The following is a 12,686-nucleotide window of genomic DNA, read 5'->3' as shown; positions in this document are numbered from 1 at the left end:
ACACTCTCCCACTCTCTCACTGACACTCACTGACTGACACTCTCTCACTGACAGACTCACTCTCACTGACAAACTCACTCTCACTGACTCACTCTCTCTCTCTCACTAACAGACTCTCTCTCTCACTGACAGACTCACTCTCTCTCACTGACAGACTCACTCTCTCTCACTGACAGACTCACTCTCGCTCACTGACAGACTCACTCTCGCACTGACAGACTCACTCTCGCTCACTGACAGACTCACTCTCGCTCACTGACAGACTCACTCTCGCTCACTGACACTCACTGACTGACAGACACTCTCTCTCACTGACACTCACTCTCACTGACAGACTCACTCTCACTAACAGACTGACAGACTCACTCTCACTGACAGACTCACTCTCACTGACAGACTCACTCTCTCTCACTGACAGACTTATTCTCTCTCACTGACAGACTCACTCTCTCTCACTGACAGACTCACTCTCTCTCACTGACAGACTCACTCTCTCTCACTGACAGACTCACTCTCACTGACAGACTCACTCTCTCTCACTGACAAGACTCACTCTCTCTCACTGACAGACTCACTCTCACTAACAGACCCTCACTGACACTCTCCCACTCTCTCACTGACACTCACTGACTGACACTCTCTCTCACTGACACTCACTCTCACTGACTGACAGACTCACTCTCTCTCACTGACAGACTCACTCACTCTCACTGACTCACTCTCACTAACAGACCCTCACTGACACTCTCCCACTCTCTCACTGACACTCACTGACTGACACTCTCTCTCACTGACAGACTCACTCTCACTGACAAACTCACTCTCACTGACAAACTCACTCTCACTGACTCACTCTCTCTCTCTCACTAACAGACTCTCTCTCTCACTGACAGACTCTCTCTCTCTCACTGACACTCACTCTCTCTCACTGACAGACTCACTCTCGCTCACTGACAGACTCACTCTCGCTCACTGACAGACTCACTCTCGCTCACTGACAGACTCACTCTCGCTCACTGACAGACTCACTCTCGCTCACTGACAGACTCACTCTCGCTCACTGACACTCACTCTCACTGACAGACTCACTCTCACTAACTCTCACTAACAGACTCTGACAGACTCACTCTCACTGACAGACTCACTCTCACTGACAGACTCACTCTCTCTCACTGACAGACTCACTCTCGCTCACTGACAGACTCACTCTCGCTCACTGACAGACTCACTCTCGCTCACTGACAGACTCACTCTCGCTCACTGACAGACTCACTCTCGCTCTCGCTCACTGACAGACTCACTCTCGCTCTCGCTCACTGACAGACTCACTCTCGCTCACTGACAGACTCACTCTCGCTCACTGACAGACTCACTCTCGCTCACTGACAGACTCACTCTCGCTCACTGACAGACTCACTCTCGCTCACTGACAGACTCACTCTCGCTCACTGACAGACTCACTCTCTCACTGACACTCACTGACTGACTCACTAACTGACAGACTCACTCACTCTCACTGACACTCACTCTCACTGACACTCACTCTCACTGACACTCACTCTCACTGACAGACTCACTTTCACTAACTCTCACTAACAGACCCTCACTGACACTCTCCCACTCTCTCACTGACACTCTCCCACTCTCTCACTGACACTCTCCCACTCTCTCACTGACACTCACTGACACTCACTGACAGACTCTCACTCTCACTGACTGACAAACTCACTCGCACTGACAAACTCACTCGCACTGACAAACTCACTCGCACTGACAAACTCACTCGCACTGACAAACTCACTCGCACTGACAGACTCACTCTCACTAACTCTCACTAACAGACTCTGACAGACTCACTCTCACTGACAGACTCACTCTCACTGACAGACTCACTCTCTCTCACTGACAGACTCACTCTCGCTCACTGACAGACTCACTCTCGCTCACTGACAGACTCACTCTCGCTCACTGACAGACTCACTCTCGCTCACTGACAGACTCACTCTCGCTCACTGACAGACTCACTCTCGCTCTCGCTCACTGACAGACTCACTCTCGCTCTCGCTCACTGACAGACTCACTCTCGCTCTCGCTCACTGACAGACTCACTCTCGCTCACTGACAGACTCACTCTCTCTCACTGACAAGACTCACTCTCTCTCACTGACAGACTCACTCTCACTAACAGACCCTCACTGACACTCTCCCACTCTCTCACTGACACTCACTGACTGACACTCTCTCTCACTGACACTCACTCTCACTGACAGACTCACTTTCACTAACTCTCACTAACAGACCCTCACTGACACTCTCCCACTCTCTCACTGACACTCTCCCACTCTCTCACTGACACTCTCCCACTCTCTCACTGACACTCACTGACACTCACTGACAGACTCTCACTCTCACTGACTGACAAACTCACTCGCACTGACAAACTCACTCGCACTGACAAACTCACTCGCACTGACAAACTCACTCGCACTGACAAACTCACTCGCACTGACAAACTCACTCGCACTGACAAACTCACTCGCACTGACAAACTCGCTCGCACTGACAAACTCGCTCGCACTGACAAACTCGCTCGCACTGACAAACTCGCTCGCACTGACAAACTCGCTCGCACTGACACACTCGCACTGACACTCGCACTGACACACTCGCACTGACACACTCGCACTGACACACTCGCACTGACACACTCGCACTGACACACTCGCACTGACACACTCGCACTGACTGACTCTCCCACTCGCTCTCACAGACAGACTCGCTCTCACAGACAGACTCGCTCTCACAGACAGACTCGCTCTCACCCTCACTGACAGACTCACCCTCACTGACAGACTCACCCTCACTGACAGACTCACCCTCACTGACAGACTCACCCTCACTGACAGACTCACCCTCACTGACAGACTCACCCTCACTGACAGACTCACCCTCACTGACAGACTCACCCTCACTGACAGACTCACCCTCACTGACAGACTCACCCTCACTGACAGACTCACCCTCACTGACAGACTCACCCTCACTGACAAACTCACTCTCACTGACAGACTCACTCTCACACAGACTCACTCTCACTGACACTCACTCTCACCGACTCTCACTAACAGACTCTCACTGACAGACTCACTCCCACTGACTGACAGACACTCACTCCCACTGACAGACTCCCTCTCACTGACAGACAGACTCCCTCTCACTGACAGACAGACTCCCTCTCACTCACTGACAGACAGACTCCCCCTCACTGACAGACAGACTCCCCCTCACTGACAGACAGACTCCCCCTCACTGACAGACTCCCCCTCACTCTCACTGACAGACTCACTCTCACTGACAGACTCACTCTCACTGACACTCACTCTCACTGACACTCACTCTCACTGACACTCACTCTCACCGACTCTCACTGACAGACTCTCACTGACAGACACTCACTCCCACTGACTGACAGACACTCACTCCCACTGACAGACAGACACTCACTCCCACTGACAGACAGACACTCACTCCCACTGACAGACAGACACTCACTCCCACTGACAGACAGACACTCACTCCCACTGACAGACAGACACTCACTCCCACTGACAGACAGACACTCACTCCCACTGACAGACAGACACTCACTCCCACTGACAGACAGACACTCACTCCCACTGACAGACAGACTCACTCCCACTGACAGACAGACTCACTCCCACTGACAGACAGACTCACTCCCACTGACAGACTCCCTCTCACTGACAGACAGACTCCCTCTCACTGACAGACAGACTCCCTCTCACTGACAGACAGACTCCCTCTCACTGACAGACAGACTCCCTCTCACTGACAGACAGACTCCCTCTCACTGACAGACAGACTCCCTCTCACTGACAGACAGACTCCCTCTCACTCACTGACAGACAGACAGACTCCCCCTCACTGACAGACAGACTCCCCCTCACTGACAGACAGACTCCCCCTCACTGACAGACAGACTCCCCCTCACTGACAGACTCCCCTTCACTCTCACTGACACTCACTCTCACTGACACTCACTCTCACTGACACTCACTCTCACTGACACTCACTCTCACCGACTCTCACTGACAGACTCTCACTGACAGACTCTCACTCCCACTGACTGACAGACACTCACTCCCACTGACAGACAGACACTCACTCCCACTGACAGACAGACACTCACTCCCACTGACAGACAGACACTCACTCCCACTGACAGACAGACACTCACTCCCACTGACAGACAGACACTCACTCCCACTGACAGACAGACACTCACTCCCACTGACAGACAGACACTCACTCCCACTGACAGACAGACTCACTCCCACTGACAGACAGACTCACTCCCACTGACAGACAGACTCACTCCCACTGACAGACTCCCTCTCACTGACAGACAGACTCCCTCTCACTGACAGACAGACTCCCTCTCACTGACAGACAGACTCCCTCTCACTGACAGACAGACTCCCTCTCACTGACAGACAGACTCCCTCTCACTGACAGACAGACTCCCTCTCACTGACAGACAGACTCCCTCTCACTCACTGACAGACAGACAGACTCCCCCTCACTGACAGACAGACTCCCCCTCACTGACAGACAGACTCCCCCTCACTGACAGACAGACTCCCCCTCACTGACAGACTCCCCTTCACTCTCACTGACACTCACTCTCACTGACACTCACTCTCACTGACACTCACTCTCACTGACACTCACTCTCACCGACTCTCACTGACAGACTCTCACTGACAGACTCTCACTCCCACTGACTGACAGACACTCACTCCCACTGACAGACAGACACTCACTCCCACTGACAGACACTCACTCCCACTGACAGACAGACACTCACTCCCACTGACAGACAGACACTCACTCCCACTGACAGACAGACTCACTCCCACTGACAGACAGACTCACTCCCACTGACAGACAGACTCACTCCCACTGACAGACAGACTCACTCCCACTGACAGACTCACTCCCACTGACAGACAGACTCACTCCCACTGACAGACAGACTCACTCCCACTGACAGACAGACTCACTCCCACTGACAGACAGACTCACTCCCACTGACAGACAGACTCACTCCCACTGACAGACAGACTCACACTGACATACACTCCCTCTCACTGACTGATTGACTCTCTCACTGATTGACTCTCTCTCACCGACTCTCACTGACTCTCTCTCACTCAAAGACTGACTCTCACTAAAAGACTGACTGACTCTCGCTAAAAGACTGACTGACTCTCGCTAAAAGACTGACTGACTCTCGCTAAAAGACTGAATGACTCACGGACTCACTCTCTTTCACTCACTAACTTACTCTCTCACTGACTCACTCAATGACTGACTCACTCAATGACTGACTCACTCAATGACTGACTCACTCTGACTCACTCTCAATGACTCACTCTCAATGACTCACTCTCAATGACTCACTCTCAATGACTCACTCTCAATGACTCACTCTCAATGACTCACTTTCCCACTCTCTCTCACTGACAGACTCACCCCCACTGACAGACTCACCCCCACTGACAGACTCACCCCCACTGACAGACTCACCCCCACTGACAGACTCGCCCCCACTGACAGACTCGCCCCCACTGACAGACTCGCCCCCACTGACAGACTCGCCCCCACTGACAGACTCGCCCCCACTGACAGACTCGCCCCCACTGACAGACTCGCCCCCACTGACAGACTCGCCCTCACTGACAGACTCGCCCTCACTGACAGACTCACCCTCACTGACAGACTCACCCTCACTGACAGACTCACCCTCACTGACAGACTCACCCTCACTGACAGACTCACCCTCACTGACAGACTCACTCTCACTGACACTCACTCTCACTGACACTCACTCTCACTCACTCTCACTGACACTCACTCTCACTCACTCTCACCGACTCTCACTAACAGACTCTCACTGACAGACTCGCTCTCACTGACTGACAGACACTCACTCCCACTGACAGACAGACTCCCTCCCACTGACAGACAGACTCCCTCCCACTGACAGACAGACTCCCTCCCACTGACAGACAGACTCCCTCCCACTGACAGACAGACTCCCTCCCACTGACAGACAGACTCCCTCCCACTGACAGACAGACTCCCTCCCACTGACAGACAGACTCCCTCCCACTGACAGACAGACTCCCTCCCACTGACAGACAGACTCCCTCCCACTGACAGACAGACTCCCTCCCACTGACAGACAGACTCCCTCCCACTGACAGACAGACTCCCTCCCACTGACAGACAGACTCCCTCCCACTGACAGACAGACTCACTCCCACTGACAGACAGACTCACTCCCACTGACAGACAGACTCACTCCCACTGACAGACAGACTCACTCCCACTGACAGACAGACTCACTCCCACTGACAGACAGACTCACTCCCACTGACAGACAGACTCACTCCCACTGACAGACAGACTCACTCCCACTGACAGACAGACTCACTCCCACTGACAGACAGACTCACTCCCACTGACAGACAGACTCACTCCCACTGACAGACAGACTCACTCCCACTGACAGACTCACTCTCACTGACAGACTCACTCTCACTGACAGACTCACTCTCACTGACAGACTCACTCTCACTGACAGACTCACTCTCACTGACAGACTCACTCTCACTGACAGACTCACTCTCACTGACAGACTCACTCTCACTGACAGACTCACTCTCACTGACAGACTCACTCTCACTGACAGACTCCCTCTCACTGACAGACTCCCTCTCACTGACATACACTCCCTCTCACTGACATACACTCCCTCTCACTGACATACACTCCCTCTCACTGACATACACTCCCTCTCACTGACATACACTCCCTCTCACTGACATACACTCCCTCTCACTGACATACACTCCCTCTCACTGACATACACTCCCTCTCACTGACATACACTCCCTCTCACTGACATACACTCCCTCTCACTGACATACACTCCCTCTCACTGACATACACTCCCTCTCACTGACATACACTCCCTCTCACTGACATACACTCCCTCTCACTGACATACACTCCCTCTCACTGACATACACTCCCTCTCACTGACTGATTGACTCTCTCACTGATTGACTCTCTCTCACCGACTCTCACTGACTCTCTCTCACTCAAAGACTGACTGACTCTCACTAAAAGACTGACTGACTCTCGCTAAAAGACTGACTGACTCTCGCTAAAAGACTGACTGACTCTCGCTAAAAGACTGAATGACTCACGGACTCACTCTCTTTCACTCACTGACTCACTCAATGACTGACTCACTCTGACTCACTCAATGACTGACTCACTCTGACTCACTCTCACTGACTCACTTTCCCACTCTCTCTCACTGACTGACTCCCCCACTGACTGACTCCCCCACTGACTGACTCCCCCACTGACTGACTCCCCCACTGACTGACTCCCCCACTGACTGACTCTCACTCTCTCACTGACTGACTCTCACTCACTCTCACTAACTGACTGACTGACCTTCACCCTCCTGTTATTTATGCCCCCCATAACAAAACAAGCATTGGCATAGGGACCTTATAAGTGTTTAGCCATGCAACAGTTGATGCTTTTGTACCAATGATATTGTGCTGCATAACTAAATACTTATAAGGTCCCAAAGGCGAGACCTATTGGCTATGCCAATGCTTGTTTTTTACTGGCACAATGGCCATTCTAACCACTAGGTGGGCATGCCTGCTCTGCTTCAACTGCTCTCCACTGTTTTGCCCTCAATCTCACTTCTTGACACTTAAGCACCAGCCTTAGCTCCTTCTCTCACCCTCTCGGCTCTCTCTCAAGTAAGGAAATCAGATAATACTGCTTCCAACTACTCCAGTTCCAGTTCCTCTACCGTTGATGTTTTTTTACACCGAGTCTTACACAAATTGCTCAATAAGTCAAGAACGAACAGATGTGGTACCCACAGCACCAGGACTGAAGAATACAGACATGATTGATGGCTTAGTGCGGCTTAAGCAAGTGGATCACAACCTCAGAGGAATACGCAGCCTAGACCAGGCTACTGATAACAAATTCAGAGGACGGCTACAGCCCGGACTATTGGAATTAAAGCGAGATCAAGAAGTTTTAAATGGGTGATGCAACAGAATGCCAAAAACATGTCAAAAATGTATGTACCGTTTGGTTCCCACTCTCTGATTGGGCGCTATGTCAATGGTGTCGGTTACCGAGTCGTGCCGTACAGCAAGGCCCAGGTCGGCGATGGCACACATGCCATTCTTCTTTACCAAGACGTTCTTGGATTTTAAATCCCGGTGGGCGATACCCGGTTTACCTGGAAAACAAGAGAATGATGGTCAACCTTTTTTCAGCGCGAGTGGACTGCACATTCCAGGGCACAGGCAAATTTGTTAGTGTAACGTTGCAGGCTGGATTCAGGCGCAGACTACATCCACACAGACCAGACTGGATCCCACTGATTATCCCTTGATGTTACGACCTCATACCAGGATTTAAATCGGATGATCAAAGAAAATGCAGAAAATACTAACAAATGAGGTCCAGCCTTGTTTGTATTTTGTAACATCAAAGTCTAATGGTTACAGGGTGAAGTCTGAGTTCCATACTGCCCCTGAAAAATGAAACTGTCAGGTAACATAAATCCCAGCAGCAAACCCAGGATGAAAAGCTCAACAACAGCTTGTGAAGAACATAGAAAGAGGTCCAACAAAAAGGAGACAATCTCAATACTTTACACATGCCACTCAACTTATCTCTGAAGTCAGAGAAAAACGGACCACATTCACTACAGAGGAAAAAGCAGCTACACTGAAGCCTGTGAAGCAGCAATGGCAAGGAACAGGGAAAATGACATTACGTCACATCCAAATAGAAGACAAAAATCACATTATTTCATACAGACAGCAGGGAAAAACAACTGCTAGCTCACAGGGACAGGAAAACACACTTTTCGCCCACTGTATACAAGAGGCAGCCAAAAGGGAAAAAAAAGTAACACAAAACACTACCTTCCAGGAAACTGCTACACTCACAATTTTCAGAGAAAGGAGACATACAATATCCTCTACCTCTAAATGACGCACAAGAAAATGTACCATACAACTTGCAGAGACAAAGGGAAAACATATTGTAAGCCTTTCAGAGCACAGGAAGCCTACCTTGCTGCTTTCAACGGAGTGGAAAAACACACCCCACAGCATTCAGAACAGAAAGAAGGAAAATGTTACTTACCTTGTATGCATCTGTAGTGTGTTGTGCTGTAGATTCACAAGCTCTGCATACTCCTGCCATCTAGTGCTGGGCTCTGACTTTTTAAAGTTTATTTTAGTAAAGGCAATAGTAGGCAATGCAGGTGGGCATCGACTTCATGTTCGACTGTTTTCTACACAGCGGGTGAGTGTAATTATGGAGTGTCAAGTGAACGTAGCATGGTGCACCAAGTTAAGCTAAGCAACAAAGGAGTTAAGTAATACAAGAAACCTTCAAGTAGAGCAACACACTTCTGATGAGGGTGGATGCATGTCAATCTACAGCACTACATGCTACGAACAAGATGGTTACAGTTTAAGTAACATTTTCTGTACGTAGCATGTGTTGCTGTAGATACACATGCTCAGCACAGACTGTAAAGTAGTATCATCTAAGAGTGGTGGCTAGCATGTGGATGATGCAGATGTCTAAAACAAGGTCCTCAAAACTGTCAGGTCAACCACAGCCTGCTGGTGGGATAAGAAGTCCACAAAATAGTCTTTCGTAAAGGTGTGTGGGGTCGACCAAGTGGCTGCCTTACAGATGTCAGCTAACTGAATGTTACTAAGGAGGATCATAGATGCTGCTTTCTTGTGTGTAGAGCGCCCTGGGGGTAACCGTGATGGCTGTTTGAGTTTTATGGCAGCAGGTTTTGATACACTTGCCTAGACTATCCATCTAGCAATACCGGCCTAAGAAATAGACTGCCTTTGTGTGGTTTTGCAAAAGCTATAAACTGGTCAGACCTGCAGAAGGGCTTGGTCCTATCGATGTAATACATGAGAGCATGTTTAATATATATAGGGTATGAAAGGAGCTCTCTGATAACCTGGCTGCTCTATAGTCTGGGTGAGGGGGGAGAGGGGAAACCCACCTTGAGAGTAAGGGTCTACAGCTCAGAAAATGCGCATGGCCACGAGAAAAGACACTTTCCATCCCAAAAAATTGCAAAACGTGAGAATGCAAGGGCTCAAAGAGTGGACAGATGGGGATGAACGGACCACATTGTGGTTCCACAAAGGAGCAGGAGAGACTCTGGAAGGGATGACACTCAAGATCTTCCATAAATTCTTGGACTATGGGGAAGCAAAAAAGGGAGGAGTGTTCCCGGTTTACATGTATATGGTCATGACAGCTAGATGTAACCATATAGAAGTGTAGGCGAGGCCTGACTTTGGTAGATGGACAAGATCAGAAATAATACCCTGGACACTAGGCTTTAGGGAGTTCCTGTGATTGGAGATGCAATAGTGGACAAAACTCTTCTACTGTGCAGCATAGCCGGCCCTCATGGTAGGCCTACAAGATTTACACAGGATGTCCATGCATTCCTGCGAGAAGGGCAGGTAAACAAACTCTTGGACCTCTGGTGCCAGATTGAGCTGCCTAGGGTCAAGGTGCCAAATCGGGCCTTTCTTGTGTGTGAGAAGGTCCTGCCTGTTAGAGAAGCTTCTCATTGGGGTTGATGGACATCTTGAAGAGTGTCTAGTACTGGGCTGCCTGACCCACATGAGGGCCACTAGAATAAGCATTGGAGAGGTTTTTTGCATCTTCCGTACCACATACAGAAAAGAAGCATTGGGAGAGATGGAAAAACAGTAAAATATTCCTAATCAGTTCATCAACAGTGCATTGCCTATGGATTGTAGGTGTGGGAACCTGAATGTAGAGTTTAGGCATTTTGTATTTTCAGGAATGGCAAACAGGTCTATCTGCATTGTCATTTTGATCACCATGCCCCTCCAAGCTGAGTGAGAGTGTGAGAGAGTGTGAGAGAGAGAGTGTGAGAGAGAGAGTGTGAGAGAGAGAGAGAGTGTGAGAGAGAGAGTGTGAGAGAGAGAGAGAGTGTGAGAGAGAGAGAGAGTGTGAGAGAGAGTGAGAGTGAGAGAGTGAGAGAGTGAGAGAGTGAGAGAGTGAGAGAGTGAGAGAGTGAGAGAGTGAGAGAGTGAGAGAGTGAGAGAGTGAGAGAGTGAGAGAGTGAGAGAGTGAGAGAGTGAGAGAGTGAGAGAGAGAGAGAGAGAGAGAGAGAGAGAGAGAGAGAGAGAGAGAGAGAGAGAGAGGAGTCAGTGGTAATGGTGAGTAGCAGAATGGAGTCAGAGAAAGTCCTGACCTGCAACAGGAATTAGCTGTTCCCCCACTGCAGATAGCCGTAGGAGCTGGAGTTGATGTTATGTTAGAAGAAATTTATAAAGCGCACGTACACCAGAAGGTTTCATGGCGCTAATTGTAACAAAGTGACGCGGCAGGTAGACTAATTGTATGAGGACGCAAACAGCTGTGTTTTAAGGGCTTTTCTGAAACCCATTAGGTTGTCCTGCGTTCTGATGTCCAGGGGCAGGGAGTTCCAAAAGCCAGGTGCAAGGTACGAGAATTTACGCCCCCCCCATGCGTTTGAGCTTGATAGTCGGAGTGGCAAGCAGCATGAGGTTGCCAGACCGCAAGTTGCGACGTGGGGTGTATTTCACAATACGGCTACTGAGAAATTTAGGGCTCCTGCAGTGTAGCGCCTTAAAGAGTAAGCACCCGGTTTTAAAAGCTGCACGTTGTGCGACTGGGAGCCAGTGTAATTTGGCCAGCAGAGGGCTGGCCGAGTGCCATTTAGGTTGCCCAAGTATTAGTCAGGCTGCCTGGTTCTGTACCATTTGAAGACGTTTGAGCAGAAACATGGGCAAGCCAAAGTAAATGGAGTTGGAGAAGTCAAGGCGCGATAGCACTAGAGCAATGACTGCCTGAATAAGGGCCGAAGGGGTAAGTAGGTGAGCAATTTTCCTAAGCCGGAAGACACATGAGGAAACCACGGACCCCACCTGACCTCTAAGCGAAAGATCGGAGTTCAGTATCACTCCCAGTCTTTTCACTGAAGGGGAAGGAGTGGGGGGTGGTCCAAGGTCAGTAGGCCAGAAATGGGGGCCCCACATGATCGCGCTAGTTCCTGGCAAGATTAATTCAGTTTTGCCGGGATTAAGTTTAAGATGGTTGGAGTTCATCCAGCGCTGGATGTGGAGCATGGTAGCCTGGAATTCGGAGGCTGAGTTGTGTCCACCCAGCGTGAAGATAAGTTGAAGATCGTCTGCCTAGTTGAAGGTCGTAACCTTCATGTGTTTTAGAGAGCTGATGAGGGGTCTGAGGTAAAGATTGAACAAAAGAGGGGAAAGGGACGATCCCTTAAATAATGCAGTTGCAATAGAATTCTAGTTAAGTTTCAGCTTCGTTTTTTTAAAACAAATAATAAATACAACAGAGCGAAGCAAAATACAAGCGGCTATCCGCGCGTTCTCTGAGGCAACAATAGATCTTCCTAGAGACCCTATGCTTGTGACCATCAAGCAGAGAGGGATTTTTGCAAAGGGCGAATGTGGAGCCTGGCATGGGGTACCATG

At 50.0% G+C, this 12,686-nt stretch overlaps 1 protein-coding gene across 1 annotated transcript in view; it reads right to left on the bottom strand.

Annotated features, from left to right (window-relative positions):
• ACVR1B (activin A receptor type 1B) overlaps window positions 1–12,686 on the bottom strand; it is a 142,855-nt gene that overhangs the window by 44,534 nt on the left and 85,635 nt on the right. Inside the window, exon 6 of the mRNA XM_085600350.1 lies at window positions 8,215–8,371. Coding sequence (XP_085456476.1) covers window positions 8,215–8,371 — 157 coding nt within the window. The remainder of the gene's footprint in view (window positions 1–8,214; window positions 8,372–12,686) is intronic.

This window comes from Triturus cristatus, chromosome 4_2, assembly GCF_964204655.1.
Source record: "Triturus cristatus chromosome 4_2, aTriCri1.1, whole genome shotgun sequence".
NCBI lineage: Eukaryota > Metazoa > Chordata > Amphibia > Caudata > Salamandridae > Triturus > Triturus cristatus.
The sequence above is the reverse complement of the archived record's forward strand: the minus strand, read 5'-3'. Positions and strand labels throughout refer to the sequence as shown.